This window comes from Dipodomys merriami, unplaced genomic scaffold (assembly GCF_024711535.1).
Source record: "Dipodomys merriami isolate MVZ:Mamm:240054 unplaced genomic scaffold, mDipMer1.0.p SCAF_357, whole genome shotgun sequence".
In the NCBI taxonomy this organism is placed as follows: Eukaryota; Metazoa; Chordata; class Mammalia; order Rodentia; family Heteromyidae; genus Dipodomys; species Dipodomys merriami.
In genome coordinates, this window is record NW_027205126.1 from 204,618 (window position 1) to 229,849 (window position 25,232).

A 25,232-nucleotide genomic window follows, 5' to 3' on the forward strand; every position below is an offset into this window, starting at 1 on the left:
CTTGTATGCTAATAAAAATATTTTTAAATGCATTAATCTTTTGTCACTAACAGTAGGAATGAAATGTTTTTACTTGAGATTGAAGCTGTTTTAGATTCTTGTTAGAGACTACTAGAAAAGAGCTCCTGAATTTGTAGTAATCATCCTCAAGTGTTAGAAAATTTCTAATATCAAATTTAAAAGATTCTGTTTATGGCTAGAAAGCTAACAAGACATTTTATTGCTCTTCTTAAGTGTGCTTTGTATATTACATCTTAGTCATTTAATCTAATAATAGTTGATTAACACTATTCACTTATTTGCTGCTTTTTGCATATAATGATTAAAATACATATTTCTACAGTAAGGATCAAGATGTAATTGGCTTAACTTGTTAATTTTCTTCAGTTGGGTAAAAGCTTTTGCTTTTTTGAATATTACCTGTTATTTCTGTTTATTTCTAAATGTAAAGTGGAATTTTAACTCTTTTATTTGTGGACTATTTAAATTTTATTTTATATTATATTACATTTAATCCTCTGACTAACTCTTCTTTTTCTATTGTTTAGGTTGTTGCCCCTTACCAAACCTTATTGAACCCCCTAAGCAAATTGAATGTTCTGAATAATCTCCATTCCCATTTCATATTGGTGGATGATGGCACTGTTGGAAAGTATGGGGCAGAAGTCAGACTAAGAAGAGAACTTGAAAAAACTATTAATCAGCAAAGAATTCATGCTAGTAAGGGAATTCACATACTTGTTATTGTTAAAATTTTTGAGGGCTGTAATAATAACCAGCAAATTCTGAAAAAGCATGGTGTTCTTTGAGGTGTTTTTTTTTTTTTTTTTTTGTCGGTCGTGGGGCTTGAACTCCGGGCCTGGGCGCTGTCCCTCAGCTCTTCAGCTCAAAGCGAGCGCTCTACCACTTGAGCTACAGCGCCACTTCCGGTTTTCTGGTGGTTTATTGGAGATAGGAGTCTCACGGTCTCTCCTGCCCGGGCTGGCTTTGAACCGCGATCCTCAGATCTCAGCCTCCTGAGTAGCTAGGATTACAGGCGTGAGCCACCAGCGCCCGGCTTCTTTGAGGTGTTTTTTCTTCACATAGCAAGATAACTTATAAAGCAACTAAGAATGGCTGATCTTAGAAAAAATAATACTGAGGAAAAGAGGTCGCTCAGTCTTCAACGTCAAAAAGTTGCTATTGCAAACTTATTGTAACCCAGGGTATTTACTGTTTTTTGTTTGTTTGTTTGTTTGCGCTGGGCTGGCCTTGAATTCTCCTCTAAATCTTAGTTTACTGAGTAGCTAGGTTTACAGGTGTGAGCCACCAGTGCTTGGTAAGGCTGAACTTCTTTTTTTTTTTTGCCAGTCATGGGGTCTGAACTCTGGGCCTGGGTGCTGTCCCTCAGCTCTTCAGCTGAAGGCTAGCGCTCTACCACTTGAACCACAGTGCCACTTCTGGCTTTTTCTGCTTATGTGGTGCTGAGGAATCGAACCCAGGGCCTCATGCATGCAAGGCAAGCACTCTTCCACTGAGCCACCTTCCCAGCATCCCAACCTGAGGCTGAACTTTGATGGCACAACATCTAGATTCATTTCAATAGGACCCTGGGATACCAAGGAGATAAACTCCATGACCAAATCAAAAGTGAAAGTATGAAATTCCAGACTAGCACATTCAGAATACCAGGAGATCCAAGCATTTACAAAAATTAGGAATGTTTTATAACTGTACACTTACCATTATTTTTTGTTTTTGTTTTTGTTTTTTTGGTTGGTCTTGGGGCTTGAACTCTGGGCTTGGGCGCTATCCCTGCACTCTTCAGCTCAAGGCGAGTGCTCTACCGCTTGAGCCACAGCCACTTCTGTTTTCTAGTGGTTTATTGGAGATAAGAGTCTCACGGACTTTCCTGCCTGGGCTGGCTTTGACCCTCGATCCTCAGATCTCAGCCTCCTGAGTAGCTAGGATTACAGGCGTGAGCCACCAGCACCCGACTATTACCATTATTTTGTATTTCCTCACTATATTGCAGGTTATTACAAAAACAAAAATTAGTATTTTTGACTAGATTTTTTTCCTTTTACTCTTGTAAATTCTCCTTCCATTAATTCCCATATGTTAGGGCTGGGAAGGTGGCTCAGTGGTAGAGCACTTGCTTTGCATGCCTGAGGCCCTGGGTTCAATTCCCCAGCACCACATAAGCAAAAAGAAAAAAAGCTGGAAGTGGCGCTGTGGCTCAAGTGGTAGAGCACTAGCCTTGAGTTGAAGAGCTGAGGGACAGCGCCCAGGCCCAGAGTTCAGGCCTCACGACCGGACAAAAAAAAAAAAAAAAAAAAAAAAAATTCCCATATGTTAGAAATCCAACCAGTACATATTAAAAAAAAACAAATGAAGCTGAATGTGGTAGGTGACACTCTGGAGGATCACATGCTTTTTGGGGGGTGGTGGTTGTTGTTTGTTCAGTCATAGAGCTCAAACTCAGGGTCTGGGTACTGTCCCTGAGCCTCTTTGTACTCAGGCCTACTGCTCTACTACTTGAGCCACAGTGCCACTTCTAGTTTTTGAGAGGTTAATTGGAGAGAAGAATCTCACAGGGCCTTTTCTGCCTTGGCTGGCTTTAAACCCTCCTCCTCAGATCTCACTCAGCCTCCTGAGTAGCTAGATTACATGTGTGAGCCACCAGTACCTGGCTACAAGACTTTTTAAGAGCAAAGTAAACTTTGTTACTATACATTCCTTGTCAACTCAAATTTCTCATCAAGAAGGTAATTTATAAATTTTCATTGTGTACTAAATTACATAATGGATTTTCTGATTTTTGTCTTTTAGAACAGAGTTAATGACAACATAATTTATTTAGTACATTGTTTATTAGAGACTGTATCACCTCTAGTACTTGGTGTGAATTTCGCAGTTTTATAGGAAATTATATTTTGACTTTTAATTTTTTTTTTTTTTTTTTTTTTGGTTGGTCGTGGGGCTTGAACTCTGGGCCTGGGCGCTGTCCCTCAGCTCTTCAGCTCAAGGCTAGTGCTCTACCACTTGAGCTACAGTGCCACTTCCGGTTTTTTTTCTGGTGGTTTATTGGAGATAGGAGTCTCACAGTCTCTCCTGCCTGGGCTGGCTTTGAACGGCGATCCTCAGATCTCAGCCTCCTGAGTAGCTAGGATTATAGGCGTGAGCCACCAGTGCCCAGCTTTGACTTTTAATTTTTATTTAAAATAAGATTAAATTGTTGACTGTTGTCTGATTTTCTAATTAAACTGTTACCTGTTTTTTAGGAATTGGCCAGGGTGTTCCTGTGGTGGCACTGGTATTTGAAGGTGGGCCTAATGTTATCCTCACGGTTTTAGAATATCTTCAAGAAAGTCCCCCTGTTCCAGTAGTTGTGTGTGAAGGCACAGGCAGAGCTGCAGATTTGCTAGCATATATTCATAAGCAAACAGAAGAAGGAGGGTAAGTATCTTGAGTGTCAGAAATTGAATAGCCTTATTAAAGAGGCCTGTGGTTTTTAGATATTCAGATTCCTTTGAGCATTTTATGAACATGAAAATCTCAAGTTTAATAAGATTTTTTTTTTTTTTTTTTGGTTGGTCATGGGGCTTGAACTCTGGGTTTGGGCGCAGTCCCTGTGCTGTTTAGCTCAAGGCAAGTGCTCTATGGCTTGAGCCACAGCACCACTTCCAGTTTTCTAATGGTTTATTGGAGATGAGAGTCTCACAGACTTTGCCTGCCCGGACTGGCTTTGAACCACAGTCATAAGATCTCAGCCTCCTGTGTAGCTAGGCGTGAGCCACCGGTGCCCAGCTAATAAGATTTTTTTAAGGCTTCCTGCCATAGTCTTGTATGTTATTGGAAGGATTGAAATATAGTAGCCATCCTCTTGGAAGGCAGTTGTTCTTTAGAAGAATGGTGCTGGGAATTGTTCCTACAGATGAACATCTGTGAAAAAAAAGTGTCAAAGTTCCTTGATACAGGGTTACCTGTAAGAGTAAAAAATAAGAACAAAATAGGACATCTGTCAGAACAAGTGTGAATAAATAAATCGTGGTCTACTACACAATGGGACAGTTTGTAGCTGAGTAAAGATAGGACCTGTATTCTAGATTTATGAGGGTTTCCAAAATGTCTTCATGGACAAAAGAATATGTTGAGCAAAGTGTGTGTTAGGACATTTTTTAATGTAAAAACAAAAAGGATAATCTATGTAAAAAGATATCTTGAAAAATTGTACAAGTTAAAGGTGATTAAAGGTCAGAAGTAGAGCTATGCAGATAAAAAGACACTGGGAAAAAGACATCATGGTGAATTTTCATATTTTTTCTACATAGTTGAGCCTTGTACATGTGTTGATGTTTATTAACCTTATAGAACATAGATAACTGTGGAATATAACCTTATAGAATGTAATACCTGAAATTTGAGTTTATGTAACACACACAGAGTTTTGTTTTTGGTTACTTGTGGGACTTGAACTCAGAACTCAGGGCCTGGGCACTATCCCTGAGCCTCTCTGTGCTCAAGGCTAACCACGTGAGCCATCGCATCACTTCCAGTCTCACAAGGCCTTTTCTGTCCCAGCTGGCTTCAAACCATGATCCTCAGATCTCGGCCTCCTGAGTAGCTAGGGATTTTTTTTTTTTTTTTGGGTCGGTCATGGGGCTTGAACTCTGGGCCTGGGCGCTATCCCTCAGCTCTTCAGCTCAAGGCGAGCGCTCTACCACTTGAGCTACAGCGCCACTTCCGTTTTTCTGGTGGTTTATTGGAGATAGGAGTCTCACGGTCTCTCCTGCCCGGGCTGGCTTTGAACCGCGATCCTCAGATCTCAGCCTCCTGAGTAGCTAGGATTACAGGCATGAGCCACCAGCGCCCGGCCTCCTGAGTAGCTAGGATTGCAGGTGTGAACCATTGGCACCTGGTTGTATGATATCTTATAATTACTAATACTACAATATATACTTTGTTAAAAACATTCATAAAGTAATTCCAGAGAAAAATCATTCCTTTTTTAATCCCTTATGGCTTTGTAATGGGTATTCTTTTTTTTGGTCCAGTCATGGGGCCTGAACTCTGGGCCTGGACGCTGTCCCTCAGCTCTTCAGCTTAAGGCTAGCGCTCTACCACTTGAGCCATAGCACCACTTCCGGCTTTTTTTTCTTCTTATGTGGTGCTGAGGAATCGAACCCAGGGCCTCAAGCATGCAAGGCAAGCGCTCTACCTCTGAGCCACCTTCCCAGCCCCTGTAATGGGTATTCTTTTTTTTTTTTTTTTTTTTTTTTTTGTCGGTTGTGGGGCTTGAACTCTGGGCCTGGGCGCTGTCCCTCAGCTCTTCAGCTCAAGGCGAGCGCTCTACCACTTGAGCTACAGCGCCACTTCCGGTTTTCTGGTGGTTTATTGGAGATAGGAGTCTCATGGTCTCTCCTGCCCGGGGTTGGCTTTGAACCGCGATCCTCAGATCTCAGCCTCCTGAGTAGCTAGGATTACAGGCGTGAGCCACCAGCGCCCGGCAACAGATTTCAATCTTTTTTTTTTTTTTTTTTTTTTGTCGGTCGTGGGGCTTGAACTCTGGGCTTGGGCGCTGTCCCTCAGCTCTTCAGCTCAAGGCGAGCGCTCTACCACTTGAGCTACAGCGCCACTTCCAGTAATGGGTATTCTTAAAGGAAAAAATAGTTTCATTCAGACAAATATTTAATTTTAATACAAAATTTCCAGGTCTTCCAGGGATTTGCTTGTACTTCTTTGGGATCATGTAGCTAATGAAAGGTGAAATCAGTGAATTGTTGTATTTTCTCTTGTACTAGGAATCTTCCTGATGCAGCAGAGCCTGATATTATTTCAACCATCAAAAAAACATTTAACTTTGGCCAAAGTGAAGCAGTTCATTTATTTCAGACCCTGATGGAGTGTATGAAAAAAAAGGAGCTTGTAAGTAGATTTCAGATTAGTCATTTTATTTCTTTTAAAGTACATTCTACCCTGATAGGTGGATGTTAAATTCAAAATGCAAGGAGATACAACAAAGTAAACAGGACTCAAGAAACAAAGGACCTCTTCTTAATTTGTTGCATCAGTTTTTTTGTTTTTTTTTTTTTGGTCATGGAGCCTGGCCTGGGCGCTGTCCCTCAGCTCTTCAGCTCAAGGCTAGCACTCTGCCACTTGAGCCACAGTGCCACTTCCAGCCTTTTCTGCTTATGCGGTGCCGAGGAATCAAACCCAGGACCTCATGCATGCAAGGGCAAGCACTCTACTCCTGAGCTAGCTTCCCAGCCATGGTTGCATCAGTTTTAGATGACTCCATGTTTTTGACATCACATATAATATATACATTTGCACGTCTGAGGGAAGCTAGGAGGAGGTTACAGAATCAGAGGGAAACGGATGAAAAAATAAAACAGAGGGCCCATCAACAGCACTGGACATTGATGAAAATGAAAGCAACTCAAGGGCAGCAGTGGCAGGGAGGGAATGAGAGAGAAAGAGGGAACAGCTCACAGTGAGCAAAAGGAAAGAAATGTACATAGCACCCAATTTGGAAGAAATAGTTGTGTTGTCCAAGTTTGTAGAATTCACAAGCTTTATAGGCCATGATAATGACAGATCGCCTTATGAAAGTTAAAATGTGTTTGTGACGTTAGCTAAGTATCACCATCCCACAATACTGTGGAATTTGTGAAATGTATGTAATTAATCTCAATAAAGAAGAAAAAATAAAGTACATTCTAAATTGCTGAAGTACTTTCATTTTTAATTCAAAAGTTTAGATGTTAAGATGTCATTTATATATAGTGTTCTCATACTGAGTGATGGCATAGGACTGTAGTTGTTTTTTGTTTCTGTGGGGTTTTTTTGTTTGTTTTGTTTTGTTTTTTGCCAGTCCTGGAGCTTGAAGTCAGGTGTGGGCACTGTCTCTGAGCTTCTTTTTTTTTTTTTTTTTTTGGTTGGTTGTGGGGCCTGAACTCTGGGCCTGGGCGCTGTCCCTCAGCTTTTCAGCTCAAGGCGAGCGCTCTACTTGAGCCACAGTGCCACTTCCGGGTTTTTCTGCTTATGTGGTACTGAGGAATCGAACCCAGGGCTTCATGCATGCAAGGCAAGCACTCTACCACTGAGCCACCTTCCCAGCCCCTCTCTGAGCTTCTTTTGCTCAAGGCTAGTGCTCTACCACTTGAGCCACAGTGTCACTTCTGGTTTTTTACTGTTTATGTGGTACTGAGAAATTGAACCCAGGCTTCATGCTAAGCAAGCACTCTACCACTAAGCTACATTCCCAGCCCAGGACTGTATACTTTGTACTTCTCTTTCAGGAAAAGTTTCAAACTTAGGCTGCAACAGATGGTGTCTCGTATCAGTGAAGAAATGTAGAGCTGATCATGGCTTTTCCAACAAAGTATTTGGGAAAATATTTAAAACAATTTTACTGAGTGAGGCTTTAGGCTATTAAATAAATATCTGTCCTGCTTCGTTTCAGTCATGTAAACATCTTCAGTTTGTAGAGATAAAAGTTTTTAACTGCTCTATAAATAGATAATCATGATTTGATTTGTTGTTTTCTTTCATTGTAAATTTTTTATACTGTAAGGTGGAGCTAACTGAATATTTTGTTTGTTTATAATTTTTTTACAAATTAAAATTATAGACACTAGATAAGAACTAGGATTACATTTCAAGTATTTTAAAGGCATATATAATTAAAAGATGGAACAAAAAATTTCTCATCCAAGAATATACATGTGTATATGAGGCTGGGTATAGTGGCTCTTCCCTGTAATCCTAGTATGAGGGAGACTGAAGTTCAACACCTGTCTAGGCTACATAAGTAAGTGTTTACTCTGTGGAAAGAACAGCAAGAGGATTTAGCTGACAAGCAGTCTATATTCTTATTGCATATGCTGCTGCCTCTTATAACAGACAAATTGTTTTTTTAAAAAGTGCCTATATGAGGAAACTAAGTAATTTGATAAATGATAAAGCCTTAATTTCCTGATATGTTTTTGGGGATTGAAATGAAGTTATTTCTAGGCTCTTTTCCTTGAATATATATTTATATTTATATCTATAGATTTATAAATCTATGTGAACACACATAAATATAAGTAAATAAATAAATGTAGTAAATAGTACATATATACATATATACACATACTTTGGAATTTCTTTTTATGATGCTGACCTTTAAATTACAAATGTATAATGTTATGAATTAATCTTTAAACAGATTACTGTTTTCCACATTGGATCAGAAGAACATCAAGATATAGATGTAGCAATTCTTACTGCACTGTTAAAAGGTAAGATTTCAAAAACTGGTATCTTTAATTTTTGGCCTATTTATTTAATGGAAGGACATTTTCATTTGCCTGAATACATAGGAACTGAAGTTTTCATGTTTTCTTCACCAAAGACACAATAGATGAATGTAATTGCTATAGGTAACTTTATTTTTATCTTAGAGGTTTACTTAAGTTAACTTAAGTTTATAAAGGTTTACTTATAGTTTATAGTTTATTCTAGATTTATTTAATTAAAATTTGCTCTTTAAGAATGTTTCACATTCTTAACCAGCTGGAAATAATTGTCTAAAAGTAGTTTGATATTTGGTCAATAGATATATTAGTTACAACTTCTTAAATTTGCTACTTTTCTTAAGGAAAAATCTGAAAACTAGTGGTATATTCAAGAACTAAGAAACTGATATATGTGCACAATGTACTGTTTCTTTCTCAGTAATTCACCAGACAATCAACTGATAGAACAGTGAAAAATCTCTTTAAAAGTTAGAAACAAAGATGAGGAGTTGGAGGCATGGCTTAGTTGGTAGAGCAGTAGCTAATGAATGAAAGCCTCAGGTACCAAGTTCAACTCCTAGTCTCAGACCAAAAGAGTAAAAGAAACAGGTTGAAAATTTGGCTCAGTTGGAGAGTGTTAGCCAGAGAGTGAAAGCAGCTGGTACTGAGTCCAAGTACTGGTCTCAGACCTAAAAAAAAAAAAAAAAAAAAAGAAGAAGAAACAAAAATGATGTTCCATAAGTCTGCTCTGAAGTGACGGGTAGATAGAGCAAGAGGCCATAGAAGCATTCCTACTCCACCAGTGCGCTAAATGGGGATCATATACCTGTGGTGGTAGATGCACACTCTCTGAAATATATTTTAGGAATATAGCAAAAGCCTTAAAGTGCATATTCTTACATTCTACGAAGTAATCCTACTTAAATCATTAAACATGTGAACTAAAATATAAGTGGCAAAAAGTACAAAATAACCCAATTGCCTACTAATTGGAGTGATTGTTATGTAGTTCACCTTCAAAAAATACAAATACAGCTGAGCACCAGTGCTTTATTCCTGTAATCCTACTCAGCCAGCTGAAGTCAGAGGATCAAGGTTCAAAGGTAGCCTAGGCAGGAAAGTATGTAAGACTCTTAACCTCTAATTAACCACCAAAAAGCTGGAAGTAGAACTGTGGCTCAAGTGGTAGCATGCCAGCCTTGATTGTAAAAGTTTTAAGGACAGTGCCTACGCCCTGAGTTCAAGCCCCAGGACTAGCACATAAGCAAAATAAAAAATAAGGTATAAACACACAAAATGAATCTACACTGTTTAGAGCTAAGGTCTGATAGAAAAGTGTGTAATTCAAGCTATTGAATACTTCATGTAATATGATGCTTTTTTAAAAATAAATAATTAAGTTTATGAATGAGCTTCTATATACACAGAGAAGTACCTGAAAAGATAGTTTTTGAATTCTATTAGTACTGGCTCTGTGATAGAAACAGATCCTCTTTGTTTTCTTCTCAGTTTCTGCATTCTGAATTGTTTGCAATGAGAGACTGTGTAGTTTCTGTACTTGAAAAACAAAAGTTCTCCATCCTGGGGTTAATCTTATCTCTTTGAGGCAGGCTACTTCAGAATGGTGGCTGGCACCTGCTGTGTAAGTTAAAGGGTGGTAGGGAGCTTTCAGAAGTGTTCTTGTATTAATGGAGAAAAACTTGACAATTATTTTCTTTATTCAATTAGGTACTAATGCATCTGCATTTGACCAGCTGATCCTTACACTGGCATGGGATAGAGTTGACATTGCCAAAAATCATGTATTTGTGTATGGACAGCAATGGTTGGTATGTAAATAATCTATCTATACAGTTAAACTAAGTACAGTGGTCCCTTCATATGCACAAGTTCCGTGTTCTGGACTCAGCTAGCCAAAGATTGTGTTCTCTGTTGTTGCACTTACAATGATTTTGCTGAACTTGTATAGACTTTTTTTTCTCTTGTAACTTCCTGAATGATAACAGCATTACTTACTAGCTATTACAAGTAATCAAAAGATGACTTTACATTACTGGAGGGTATGTGTATGTCTTTTTTTGTTTGTTTGTTTTTTGTTTTTGTTTTTTTTTGGGGGGGAAGGGAGAGTCTGGTGGGCCTGAACTCGGCCTGGGTGCTGTCCCTCAGCTCTTCAGCTCAAGGCTAGCGCTCTACCACTTGAGCCACAGCACCACTTCTGGCTTTTTTCCTTTTTGCTTATGTGGTGCTGGAGAATGGAACCCAGGGCCTCATGCATGCAAGGCAAGCGCTCTACTACTGAGCCACCTTCCCAGCCATGCTATGTGTATGTCATATGCAGATTACTGCACCATTTTATATAAGTAGCACCTTTGAATTTTGGTATCTGAGATCCCGGACCTATTCCCCTATAGATACTGACCAATTTATTAATTATTTGCTAGAGCTGTATTTGCTAGAACTTCACATTTTACCTTTCTGCCACTAGTGCAAAATTAGATTACTTAACATTTCCACAATATCCAGAACATTTTGGAATTTAACAAAGTATATTTGCCTCATAATACCTGTTATTTTTTTTAATAGAATTTGCATATTTGCACAAATCTTCAGAACTCTCAGAACTCTTGCTATAGCTGCAAGAGAACTCATTACTCCTTTGGATGTTTAGACCTCTCTCTTCTGCAGTCTCTCATTTACTACTTACTTATGATTTTTTTCTATCATGCAGAAGTAAATTTTATGAGTATGAAAAGTTTTGTTTACTGTATTTCCAGCCTTGTTATTAGTAAGTTTTTTATTACATGTCTGTGTCTGTTCATTTCATCTGTCCCTTAGAACATCACACCACCTTTACAGATATGATAAGCTAGATCTTTTTGTTTTAAGTCTATGAAATAAATGTAAACAGCAAATTACAGTAATTATGGGAAATTCTCTGAGTGCAGACATCATCCACGTATATGGGGAGGGGGAAGAGTGAATTATTTGTATATAAGTACTCTTTTGTCTTTGCCTGACTTACATGGTAGTTGTGTCTCAAATTTTGTGTGTGTGTGCTGGTCCCGTGGCTTGAACTAACAGCCTGGGCATTGTCTCTGAGCTTTTGTGCTCAAGCTAGAAGGTTAGTGAGCCACAGTTCTACAGTTCCACTTCAAGCTTTTTTTTTTTTTTTGTATTTAATTGGAGAGAACAGTCTCATGGACTGCCCTGCTGCTGCTGGCTTCGAACCATAATCCTCAGATCTCAGCCTCCCTAGGTGTGAGCCACCAGCACCCAACCTTCAGGTGTATAAAGCAGAAGGCCCCATTTTTATTTATTTATTTATTTATTTATTTTTGTCAGTCATGGGGCTTGAACTCTGGGCCTAGATGCTGTCCCTCAGCTCTTCAGCTCAAGGTGAGCGCTCTACCACTTGAGCCACAGTGCCACTTATGGTTTTTTGGTGGTTTATTGGACCTAAGAGTCTCATGGACTCTTCCTGCGCAGGCTGGCTTTGCATTGTAATCCTCAGATGGCAGCCTCCTGAGTAGCTAGGATTACAGGTGTGAGCCACCAGTGCCTAGCAAGGCCTCATTTTTTTCACTCATGTGCCTCAACAGGACACTGGAAGTTGTGTGGTTTGTGGGACACTTGTTATTTAAATGATGTCCAGCATATTGCAGGATTTCTGGTATCTATTAGCCCTACCCTGTAAAAGTTAGTAATGGCTTGTTACTAGTAAAATTTTCATCTCCTTTTTTCAAAAATATCGGGAGCGTTTGTTGTAAAATATTTTTCCCAAATTTAATTGATGATGGACTTCGTGGCCTTTTCCCTCACATTTACCATTTGTTCTCTTACAGAAATAATATTTATGGAATGTTATCCTTAGATATGTTTTTAAAATGTCACACACACACGCGCGCGCACACACACACACACACACACACACACACATCTTCCCTACCTTTTCGTTCTTTCTGCTTCTTTACATTTTTTTTTTTATTTTTCTGATGTGGTCTTAATCTGCCTAAGCCTCCTACATAGCTAGAATTACAGACATAACCAACAGTGCCCAGCTTATTTGTTTAGATGGGGATCCCATTAACATTTTTTTTTTTGGTGTCGGTCATGGGGCCTGAACTCTGGGCCTGGGCGCTGTCCCTCAGTTCTTCAGCTCAAGGAGAGTGCTCTACCTTTTGAGCCACAGCACCACTTCTAGCCTTTTCTGCTTATGTGGTACTGAGGAATTCAACCCAGGGCCTCATGCATTCAAGGCAAGTACTCTACCCCTGAGCCACCTTCTCAGCCCCCTATTAACTTCTTTGCCTGGGCTAGGCTCAAACTGTGATCTTCCCCATCTCTGCCTTTCAAGTAGAGAGGATTACAGGACTGATTTTACCACACCAGTTTCATCTTTTCTAATTTTGTCCTAAAATTGTTTAGGAACAAGTAGGTACTTTATAAAGACTTACATTTAGAAGTGAACAGTATCTGGGCACCAGTGGCTCACATCTGTAATCCTAGCTGCTCAGGAATCTGAAATCTGAGGGTTGCAGTTGAAGCCAGCAAGGGCAGCAAAGTCTGTGAGACTCATCTCCAATTAATCACCAGAAAATTGCAAGTGACACTGTGGCTGAAAGTGGTAGAGCACTAGCCTTGAGTGAAATAGTTTAGGAAACAGCACCCAGCCCTCAAGTTCAAGTCCCATGACTGACAAATTAGAATTAGACCAACAATTAGAATATGTGAAATGTGTTAATTAGTTTTGATACTTTTTTAGGTTGGATCCTTGGAACAAGCTATGCTTGATGCTCTTGTAATGGATAGAGTTGCATTTGTAAAACTTCTTATCGAAAATGGAGTAAGCATGCATAAATTCCTTACCATTCCCAGACTGGAAGAACTTTACAACACTGTAAGTGCTTGAAAAAGTATTTCATCTTTAGGAAATGTTATTTTAACTGAACATACCTATTTCTGTTGGTAATGTCTAGCTGTATTATATGGGGAAAAGGCATCCAGTTTTCTGATGAGTTGGTTGTATGACATTCTGAAACCTTTTTAAGTTTGGAGAGCTCTCCCTGTCACCACAGCCGTATAAAAAGTGATAGAGGTGTCACTGTGGCTTGATTGGGAGAGCACTAGCCTTTGAGCACAAAGAAACTCAGGGATAGTGCCCAGGCCTTGAGTTCAAGCCCTATAAGTAACCATTAAAAAAAAAAAAAAAAAAAAGATACAAACGTAACAGTCCTAACTCCCTTTCCCTCTCTTATACTCATTAAAAGTAGCAAGTCAATATTTGTGATTGTTGAGCAAACAATTTCCTGTCTATGGAAAAATTATACATAGTTTCTCTTTTTTGATTTTTTACATTGATGATTTGATATGATATCCTCTTTTAGCCTACTCATTTTATTTTTCTTACTTAGGGCTTATGAAAACTTACCCTTCTTAGAAAGTCTTTCTTATAGCCAGGTACCAGTGGCTCATGCCTTAATCCTAGCTACTCAGGAGGCTGAGAGCTGAGGATTGCAGTTCAAAGCCCGCCCCGGCAGGAAAGTCCGTGAAACTCTTACCTCCAATAAATCACCAGAAAACTGGAAGTGGTGCTGTGGCTCAAGTGGTAGAGCGCTTGCCTTGAGCGGAAGAGCTGAGGGGCAGTGCCCAAGCCCAGAGTTCAAGCCCTACAACTGACAGAAAGAAAGGGGCTGGGAAGGTGGCTCAGTGGTAGAGTGCTTGCCTTGCATGCATGAGGCCCTGGGTTCGATTCCTCAGCACCACATAAACAAAAAGAAAAAAAGCCAGAAATGGGCTGTGGCTCAAGTGGTAGAGCTCTAGCCTTGAGCTGAAGAGCTGAGGGACAGCGCCCAGGCCAAGAGTTCAGGCCCCACAACTGGACCCCAAAAAAAAGAAAGAAAGTCTTATTTCTTTTGAAGTTTTATGTCACTAGTCTTGGAGAGGGTAAATAGTGACCAGGCTAGTGGTATTCTTTGGTACCAATGCAAATTTCATTGAGCTGTGCTTTGAGGAACTGTGTCCCAATTCTTGCTTTTTTTTACTTCTCCTTTTTTCCCCCTAAGTCCAAGACTAGGACTCAAACTCAGTACTTGCAGCCCCTTTGTTCAATGGCTAGCACTCTACCAACTAAGGCATGCCTCCAGTCCCTCAATCCTAAATTTCTAATAACAGATTTTTGCAAACTGGTATCTGTCCAGCCATCCATTTGTGCCTGTTTTTCTTATTTTCATTCCTAATGTCTTTGTAATTAGCTAGTCATTCCTGCCAATCTCAGTACCACTTTTTTCAAAAATCTAATTTCTTTGTCTAGGTTTCTTTACCTACTTTGTAATGACATATTTTGCTATATCTTCTACTTTTTGGAGAACTTTGGTGACTCACCAATATGTATATAATAGCACTCATAATTTCAGCTGGACTTGCAGAGACTCTTATTTTGTCACAGCTGACTTCCTTGTTTGGCCTTCTTATTCTCCCCTCTGTCTTCATCTATATTGTCCACCAACACTTCTGAAAATACAGGGTTTTAAAAGAAGTACTTACTACTCATAAAGTATTGGACTTTTTCCTTCTACTAGCTTATTGAGGTTTTTATTCATTGTTTGCAGCTGAGCTTTGATGCCACTGCTTCCAAGATGTTGGTCTGGTTAAGAATAGTTCCATCTTGCTGGGCACTGGTGGCTCATGCCTGTAATCCTAGCTACTTGGGAGGCTGAGTTCTGAGGATCATGGTTCAAAGCCAGCCCGGGCAGAAAAGTCTGTGAGACTCTGATCTCCAATAAAACCACTAGAAAACTGGAAGTGGTGCTGTGGCTCAAGAGGTAGAGCACTCGCCTTGAGCTGAAAAGCGCCGGAACAGCGCCCAGGCTGAGTTCAAGCCCCACAATCGACAAAAAAAAAAAAAGTTCCATCTTTCTCTCTGAGTTATACATTGCATTTGAAGGAGGTTTATATATTTATCACCTCCTGGATTTTTACTTTAATAGTATTTAGTGCAGTTACATTGAACTTGGGTAGCACTATGTTGTCTCTGGTTATCAGATGTGAAAATTAAGAGGATTGTTCATTATGCTGACAAGAAATTCCTCCCCGAAAATTAAATGAAAATTGACTATATTAGTAACACAAGTAATTTTTTTAATTGTATAACTCAAAGTTGTTAAGGTAATAAGTACTTTCAGCATGAATTATTAAAGTTTTAAACTTTTTAAAATTGTAAAACAAAGTAGAGATTTTTACAACAAAGAAGAGATATTCAAGCTTTTGTTATGAAACCTTAATTTTAATAAAAATTATTGTGGATTTTTTTGGGGGGGGATCCAGTTGTGGGACCTGAACTCTGGGCCTGGGCACTGTCCCTCAGCTCTTCAGCTCAAGGCTCGTGCTCTACCACTTGAGCCACAGCGCCACTTCCGGCTTTTTTTCTCTTTGCTTATGTGGTGCTGAGGAATCCAACCCAGGGCCTCAGGCATGCAAGGCAAGCACTCTACCACTGAGCCAACTTCCCAGCCCTTATTGTGGACTTTGAGGTACTGTTCAAATGCTTTTATTTATATGTATTGGCATTTACCATGCTAGAGTGTAAAAGAGAGATTTTTGAAATATCTGTTAATTTGTATTAAAATAACAATAATGAATTTATTACATATTAACATTTGCATTTTTTTGTGCATGCTGGGGATTATACCCAGGGCCTCAGGAAGTGTTCTGTCACTGAGATATACCCTAGTCAATAACACATTCTTAAAGAAGAACAAAATAGGTGAGGGAAAAAAAACGACATTTCTGCAAATGTTTTAATGCCTGGCTTCATTTAAAAGCAGTGGCATTTTCTTACTTGCCTTATGAAGAAGGCTAACATTTTTTTTTTTTGCCAGTCCTGGGGCTTGAACTCAGGGCCTGGGTATTTTCCCTGAGCTGCTTTCACTCAAGGCTAGTACTCTACAACTTGAGCCACGGCACCACTTCTTGCTTTTTCTGTGTATGTGGTACTGAACAATTGAACCCAGGGCTTTCATGCGTGCTAGGCAAGCTCTCTACCACTGAGCCACATTCTCAGCCCAATTTTTAACTTCTTTTTTCAATTTTTAACTTTTTTTTTTTTTTTGGGTCCGGTCGTGGGGCCTGAACTCTGGGCCTGGGCGCTGTCCCTCAGCTCTTCAGCTCAAGGCTAGCACTCTGCCACTTGAGCCACAGCGCCACTTCCAGCTTTTTTCTTATGTGGTGCTGAGGAATCGAACCCAGGGCCTCGAGCATGCAAGGCAAGTGCTCTACCACTGAGCCACCTTCGCAGCCCCATCAATTTTTTAACTTTTTGATAAAGACTATGTCTTTATCATTGTTGTAGTAACTCCAAAACATCACAGTTTATACAAAAAGCTTTTTATATAAAAATGGAAATAAAAGAAAGAATGTTTTAATTTATTTTAGAAGAAAATAATGCTCAGTTCTTAATGTTTTCTCCCTTCAGAAACAAGGTCCAACTAATCCAATGCTATTCCATCTTGTTCGAGACGTCAAACAGGTAAGAAATTATTTTTTGAACAATTTTTTTTTAATTGTAAAGATACTATACAGAGGGTTACAGTTACATGAGTGAGGTAATGAGTACACTTCCTCTTGAACATTGTTACCCCCTCCATTGTTTTCCCCCTACCATCCCCTCCCTCCCTCCCTTCCCCGAGGTTCTTTTTTTTTTTTTTTTGATTGTGATTAAGTGATTACTTAATTTCCGGAAATTCACAGTATTGTGGAATAATGATGCTCATTTAAAATCACAAGTTCATTCTAACTTTCCTGGAGCAAATTGTCTATCACAGTCTGTAATATATAACGGTGCTCACATGTTATATACCATATATGTGATCAGCAGCATGGGGATATTTGGTAGTGGTTCAACCAGATGAGTGGGAGTTCTTTGTTTCTTAAGTCCTGTTAGTTTTGTCATATCACCTAACATTTTGGATTCATCATCCACTTATCAGGGAGACCATGTACTGTTTGTCTCTTCGTTCTTGGCTTATCTCGCTCAACATAATTCCTTCTAGCTCCATCCATTTCCCTGCAAATGCCATTATTTTGTCATTTCTAATGGCTGCATAATATTCCATTGTGTATAGATACCACAATTTTTGGATCCATTCATCTGTGGTGGGGCATCTAGGTTGTTTCCATATCCTAGCTATTGCGAACAGTGCTGCAGTAAACATGGAGGTGCACGTGTCCTTGTATATTGGTTCCTGTTTGAACAAATTTTTTTTTTGTTAAATCACTTATACATGATTTGTTTACAAAAAAAAAATTCAAATTACCAGGTTAGAAGTGTCACTGTATTCATAGAACACCAGCCAATGAGTGATCAGAGAGTTGGAGTCCTGATCTCAGACCCCCCCCCCAAAAAAAAAAAAAAGCATTAAAATGACAACATTTTGAACAAGGTAAAATAAGGGTGTAACATTTGTATTAACAGAAAAGTAGAGTATAATATATCAAAAACAAAAAGAAGGGCTGGGAAGGTAGCTCAGTGGTAGAGTGCTTGCCTTGCATGCATGAGGCCCTGGGTTCGATTCCTCAGCACCACATAAGCAGAAAAAGCCACAAGTGGTGACTTGGCCCAAGTGGCAGAGCGCTAGCCTTGAGGTGAAGAGCTGAGGGACAGCGCCCAGGCCCAGAGTTCAGCCCCCACAACCAACAAAAAGAAGAAAAAAACAAAAGAAGCTGACAAAAAATTAAGCAACAGAGAAGTTTATGAAATGAATACTGATTGCCTAGACTTCTAGTCATCCAGATAGAATATGATAGATTTTATGATGTTTATTGATCTATAAACGGAAGATCATTGAGATTGACTTTCAGCAAAACTTGTTCACTAGAAATTTGTACCCTTGTAAAAGATAGTGAATAATGAAATAGAGGGTTACAAAGTGGTGATCTAAATGACTGAAAAGCGGAAATACTTCTCTTCTTTAAACCTTCTAGCACTGGTAGTGACTGAATTCATTGTTACAGTCTAAAGCTAGTCCACGGCCACTAAGTTGATTCTGTTCTTCTGTTCATATTCTTTGTGAATTAATTATTTTAAATGTGTCTGCACGGGTGGCTTACAATAATCCTAACTACTCAGGAGACTTAAGATCTAAGCATCGGGAAAGAAATGTGGCTTAGTATTAGAGTGCCTGCCTGGCATGCATGAGAGATCCTTGGTTCGATTCCTTGCTACCACATAAACAAAAAAATTAAATAAAATTATTTAAAAAAAAATCTGAGGATCATGATTTGAAGCCACTCTCGTCAAGAAAATTTTGTGAGATTTTATTTTCCCGTTAACCTAGTGGTTTTTAGTAAAAGCTGGCTTAAGTGGTAAAACTCTAGCCTTGAGTGAAAAAGCTAAGGGACAGTGCCCAGGCCCTTAGTTCAAACTCTCATACTAATACAAAAAAAAAGAAGTTTTAAACTTTGTCACCAATTTTATAGTCAGTTAAATTACTGGTATCCAATACAGATTTACTTTTCTTTATGAAACAGTATTCATCTTGGTTAATTGAGGTGGGTAGTGGTCGTAGTTCATGCCTATAATCCTAACTACTCATAGTAGCGCTTCAGCTCAAGGCCTCAGCTCCAGTGCCACTTCAGGTTTTCTGGTGTTTAATTGGAGATGAGTCTCACAGACTTTGCTGCCCGGGCTGGCTTTGAACCATAATCATTAGATCTCAGCCTCCTGAGTAGTAGGATTTCAGTCATGAGTCACCAGTGCTTGGCTAATCTCTTCTTGAAACAAACATTTCTCATTTTGAAGAGTAGACCTGCATTCTTGTGGGCATGGCATGTAAAAATTATAGAATATTATATATCTGTTGAAAATTGATTTTTTGTTTCCAGGGAAATCTTCCTCCAGGATATAAGATCACTCTAATTGATATAGGACTTGTTATTGAATATCTTATGGGAGGAACCTACAGATGCACCTACACTCGGAAACGTTTTCGGTTAATATATAATAGTCTTGGTGGAAGTAACCGGGTATGTAAAATTTTGGGGGGAAGCTGGTATGTGTATTTTGGAGTTAATCCACACATCTTAGGATGTGAAAGTGATCTAGCTGCTTCTTCTGCTACCTGTGATCTCTAGGTTGATTGTGGTGATCTAGCTAGATAGACGTTTCCCCTTGTATCTTTCTCTGCTGAAGCTGCCCCCATGGCTAGAACCTCCAGATAAGCTCTCAAAGTCCCTTTGTAAGAGAATGTAAGACACTAGCAAATGACGTGCTTCATGTTGCTGTCTGCCTAACTTGTACAGAAAAATAGTAAAAAGTTAACACATACAATTTGGATGTTAGTTAAGAGGTTATAGGGCTGGCTAGGATGTAATTAAGTAGTAAAACATTTGGATATTTTGTATGAGCATTTAATTTCAATCCCCAGCAACTCAAACAATTTAGAAAAAGAGCTACTTACGTTAGGTGACTGGGTATAGTGGTTCATACCTGTAATCCCAACTGCTTGGGCAGTAGAGATAGGACAGTCATATTTCAAGGCCAGCCCAGGTTAAAAAAAGTTAGTGAGACACCATCTCAAAGAATAGCTAGATGTGGTGATTCACAACTGTATTCCCAGAAAAATTGTAGTCTGAGGCCAGCTGGACAGTTAGTAAGACCCTATCTGAAAAATAACTAAAGCAAAAACGGATTGGAGAAATGGCTGTAGTGGTATAGTGCTTGCCTTAAGGCCCTAAGTACCGTAAATTAAAATAGTGATTAAAAGTAAAATTTAAGAGATTGCAACCAAGAGGCTATTAAAAATATTTGATGTAAAAGGATTATTTGAGTCTACCCTGGACTATATAATGTAGTAGAAAGACCATGTCTCAAAAAAAAGGGGGAAACAAAAATGAAAAAGCATTTATGATCAAAATCTTAAATCCTAAATATTTTGTTTTTGAACTTATCCAGACATTTCTTCATTTATATCTTGAATTTTATAATGTGTCTGTTACCAATCTGTGTAGCAGATTTAAGTCTATAAGTGCTAATAAGCTTTCATTTTCAGAGATCTGGCAGAAATGCTTCCAGTAGCACTCCCCAGTTGCGGAAGAGCCATGAATCTTTTGGCAATAGAGCAGATAAAAAGGAAAAAACAAGGCACAATCATTTCATTAAAACAGCACAGCCCTACAGACCAAAGGTATATCTGTTTATATTTTTCAAAGAGAATAGGTTTATTTAGTTCACCACTTGTATTAATGTAAATAATACCCTTTCTAGATTTTGACTTTGTACTTTATTTAGTATTATTAAACAAAAACTACTTGTTTTAGTGAGAATTATCTTTTGATTTGGAATAGTTGAGTGTGTGTGTGCATGCACATGTGTGTGTATGTACACATATGTACATGTATATATGCACTTGAATTCAATGCCTCTTATTCCTGCTTAGCTTTTTTGCTCAAGGCTGATGCTCCATTTCTTGAGCCATTCCTCATGAAGCTCTCAGCTATGACTGCCCATGCTGGCTTTGAACCTTGATTCTCAGATCTCAAGCTCCTGATTAGCTAGGATTAGCTAGGATTACAAATGTGTGCTATTGGTGCCCAACTAATAATTCATATCCTTGAATCTTCATATTTTACATGCACATTCTTTAGGAACTAATGATTCTATTAAGCTTTTCATATTTAGGTCAGATGTGTTAACCGAATTTAAAAATTTTAACTGACTTGTTTTATTAAGTTTTTAATATACACAACAAAGGATTACTTAAATTTGTATTCATTAAAATTAAATTTTATCTATAGTAATTGAAATAGTGTGCTCTTCAGTTTATGAAATTTTTAGTATAGGCCTTTTTTGTTGAAATGGTATTTTAGCAAAAATGGATTAAGAAAAGAATATCCTATAAAAATTTTACACTAGCTGGTGGCTCACGCCTGTAATCCTAACTACTCAGGAGGCTGAAATCTGAGGATCGAGGTTCAAAGCCAGCCTGGGCAGGAAAGTCTGTGAGACTTTTATCTCCAATAAACCACTAGAAAACCACACGTGGCGCTGTGGCTCAAGCGGTAGTTTGCTTGCCTTGATCCCCCCCAAAATTTACACTAACATGAATGTTGCATGACCTTACTATAATGAGCCTTCAACGTTTATTTTCCTTTGAAGATTGATACAAGTATGGAAGAAGGAAGGAAGAAAAGAACCAAAGATGAAATTGTGGATATTGATGATCCAGAAACAAAGCGCTTTCCTTATCCACTTAATGAATTGTTAATTTGGGCTTGCCTTATGAAGAGGCAGGTCATGGCCCGCTTCTTATGGCAGCATGGTGAAGAATCAATGGCTAAAGCATTGGTTGCCTGTAAGATCTATCGCTCAATGGCATATGAAGCAAAGCAGAGTGACCTGGTTGATGACACTTCAGAAGAACTCAAGCAGTATTCCAAGTAAGTGCTGTTTTATCCTCTCACAACCTAAAAATGCTAAACGATGTTTGAGTGAATGTAACAGTGCTATGTACACAATGAGAGAAGAGAAGAGAAAATGCATATGTATGTGCAATGCAGGTGGGGTCAGTGATGGGGCTTGAACTCTGGGCCTGGGCAATGTATCTTAGCTTTTGTGCTCGTAGCTAGCACTCTACTACTTGGAGCCACAGCTCCACTTCTGATGGTTATTTGGAGATAATCTTACATATGTTCCTGCCCAGGTTGGCTTTGAATCAAGATCCTCACATCACAGCCTCCTGAGTAGCTAGGATTACAGATGTGAGTCATTGGTGCCCAGCCTGCATCATGTCTTTGTTGTTCTTGTTTTGTTCTTTTAGTTGGGAAACAGCCAGTTTTAGTGGTGCACATCTGTAATCCCCTCTATTTGGGAGGTAGATTAATAATCTACCTTTGAACCCTTTCAAAGCTCACCCAAGCAAGACCCTACCTAAAAAACAAATTTAAAAAACCAAAAGAGGCATGACTTAAGTGGTACAGGACTTATCTAACAAACAAGAGGCCCTCAGTTAATCACTGGTACCACCAAAATAATACTAATAGTCATACCTTATTGTATTCCTTTTTGTAATTTAAGAATTGAATATTTCGGCAAGAAAGCAAAATATGCCAGAAGAGATAGTTTAAAATTATAGCAACTAGAGTAAGAATTCTGTTTGGAATGGTAAGGAAAGGAAGTCAATTTAGAGGTATATGGTAATCTAAGGAAATGAACTACATTCCAACCTAGGAAGACAGTTGGAGTGATAGAATCACATACATAGAAGAATAAAGTAGTTCCTGTGGTTAACAGTTTACTTGGAGAAGCATTATCAAAGTATTTTGTGTGTGTGTGTGAGAGAGAGTGAGAGTGAGTGTGAGTGTGTGTGCTCGTGCGCGTGTGCGTGCACGCATACTTGTCCTGGGGCTTGAACTTAATGCCTGAGCACTCTCCCTAAGCTATTTTGCTCAAGGCTAGTGTTCTACCACTTGAGCTTTTTAGTGGTTAATTGGAGATAACATTCTCATGGATTTTCTTGCCCTGGCTGGCTTTGAACAGCAATATTCAGACCTCAGTCTCATTAATTAGAGATTAGAGCATCACGAACTTTCCTGCCTTGGCTGGCTTTGAGTCTCAATCCTCAGATCTCAGCCTCCTGAGCAGCTAGGATTTCAGGCAGAGCCAACACTGCCTGGCAGGATTATCAAAATACTTGAAGATGTTTTATAATAGACACTTAGATCTTGTTGTCCCCAAGTGGGTTGTTTTGGAAATGAACAATTTATATTGAAAATAACTTGAATAAAGATCCTGGGATTACTTAGTGTAGAGTTCAGACTCATATTTCTCTTGATTAGGTTAGTCCCTGGTCCCATTTTTTTTTCTTTGAAATAAGATGTAAAGACAATGAATGTATCATTGTCAGTCTTGTCTCCAACAAAACTGTATATACAGTGTTCTTTAAGACCAAGAGAAAGGATGCTGGGTTTCACCTTTTCAGTCTTTTTTTTTTTGTCTTTTTTTTTTTTAAAAATAGTGATTTCCATAGTCATAAATTTCTGAACACAGAGCTACCATAATTCTAATGGCTCATCGTTCCATAAATAATACTGGAAAATATCAAAAACTTTTAAGATTATAGAACTTCTGAGGGATGAAGCTCAGTTGAAGAGTGCTTGCATGCATGCTGAAGGCCATGGGTTCAATTCCCAGCACAAAACAAGAGAAAACAACAAAGAAACCCCACTGCAGTTTGTTAACTTTAGTATACTTTGGTCTTTATCTTTTGTAGTGATTTTGGTCAGCTTGCAGTTGAATTACTGGAACAATCCTTCAGACAAGATGAAACCATGGCTATGAAATTACTCACTTATGAACTGAAAAACTGGAGTAATTCAACCTGCTTGAAGCTAGCAGTTTCTTCAAGACTTAGGCCTTTTGTAGCCCATACCTGTACACAAATGTTGTTATCTGATATGTGGATGGGCAGGCTGAATATGAGGAAAAATTCCTGGTATAAGGTACACTTTAGAAATAATTTGACTTAATGTATGCAATTAGATATAAAGAATAGAGGAATATATATGCATGTATGTATACATGTATATGTACATATTGTTTCATATTCATATATTTACCTATTGTGTGTGTTTATAATGAAACACACTTTATTCAAGTGTGTTTAGTTATTGGCCTTCTGTGAATGAGAAGTATGAAGGCAAAAGATGTTGGGGAATGTTGACATTAAATGTAGCCATGAAAAAAGTTACTGCCTTATGAAAGGATAATTTAAATTCTGAGCATATGGATGATTGTATCCATATACCCATAGTTGTGGTTAAGTATACACATATGTTTAGTGTTAAAAGTCAAAAGTTTGAAAACAATGGCTGGTCTTTTCTTTTTTTCATAATAAGAGATGATACTTGAAACTTCCTTTTTTATTCTCTTACATCATTACATCTTAGATCTCTTACATCATTCTCTTATAGAAATGTAGTAGGAAGCATAGTTTAAGTTGTTGTAAGTGGATAACAAATATCTTCTACTGAAAATAATGATGAAAAAGTAACAAAGCCTCTTGCACAATTGTGATTTGTTATGCTTTTAAGATTTTGCATGTAAACTGGGCACCTGTGGCTCACACCTGTAATCCTAGCTACTAGGAGGCTGAGATCTGAGGATTACGGTTCAAAGCCAGCCTGGGCAGGAAAGTCCATGAGACTGTTATCTGCAATAAACTACCAGAAAACTGGAAGTGGCACTGTGACTCAAGTGGTAGAGCACTATAGCCTTGAGCTGAAGAGCTCAGGGACAGTGCCCAGGCCTACAGTTCAAGCTCCACGATCAACCAAAAAAAAAATTAAAAAGATTTTGCAAGTAATATGTAATAAGCAATATATTTATAGAGGTGGGAACATATAAGCTTGGCTTAGTTCCGTCCCCATTGCTAACTTCTAAAATGAAAAATACTAACATTTTAGTTATAAATGGAAATACAAATCATGTTACAACATGGAGCACTTACAAAGAGATAAGAGATAAAATGAAGTACTAGCACCTTTAAGCATCTTGCTTAAACAAAAAATATATTTTCTGTGCACAATGTAACCTGATTTTATTTAGTCTATAAGTGATTAAAATATTTGGGGCTGTCAACATTATAACATAGTTAAATCTGGCCCAGGCATGGTGGCTCACACATCTAATCCTAGCTACTCAGGAGGCAAAAATTCATGAGACCACATGTAAAAAAAACTGACCATGATAGTGCACACCTGTCATCTCAGCTATGTGGGAAACATAAATAGGAGGACCCTGGTCCAGGCTGGCCTAGGCATAAGCAATGAAACTATTTCAGTAACAACACACACACAAAAAAAAGATGTAAGGGGAGTAGCTCAAGGGGTAGAGTACCACCTAGCAAAACAAAACTTCTAAATATATTATATAAAAAAAAAAATTCATCCGGGTGCCGGTGGCTCATGCCTGTAATC

At 38.6% G+C, this 25,232-nt stretch overlaps 1 protein-coding gene across 2 annotated transcripts in view; it reads left to right on the forward strand.

Moving 5' to 3' along the window:
* Nucleotides 1–25,232, forward strand: part of LOC138804113 (transient receptor potential cation channel subfamily M member 7-like) — an 84,241-nt gene that overhangs the window by 21,468 nt on the left and 37,541 nt on the right. For both annotated transcript variants that reach the window (XM_069988374.1, XM_069988375.1), the window contains exons 7-17: nucleotides 549–720; nucleotides 3,264–3,438; nucleotides 5,784–5,907; nucleotides 8,195–8,267; nucleotides 9,993–10,093; nucleotides 13,027–13,161; nucleotides 16,735–16,788; nucleotides 19,143–19,283; nucleotides 20,309–20,443; nucleotides 21,415–21,695; nucleotides 23,528–23,756. In XM_069988374.1, coding sequence (XP_069844475.1) covers nucleotides 549–720; nucleotides 3,264–3,438; nucleotides 5,784–5,907; nucleotides 8,195–8,267; nucleotides 9,993–10,093; nucleotides 13,027–13,161; nucleotides 16,735–16,788; nucleotides 19,143–19,283; nucleotides 20,309–20,443; nucleotides 21,415–21,695; nucleotides 23,528–23,756 — 1,620 coding nt within the window. The remainder of the gene's footprint in view (nucleotides 1–548; nucleotides 721–3,263; nucleotides 3,439–5,783; nucleotides 5,908–8,194; nucleotides 8,268–9,992; nucleotides 10,094–13,026; nucleotides 13,162–16,734; nucleotides 16,789–19,142; nucleotides 19,284–20,308; nucleotides 20,444–21,414; nucleotides 21,696–23,527; nucleotides 23,757–25,232) is intronic.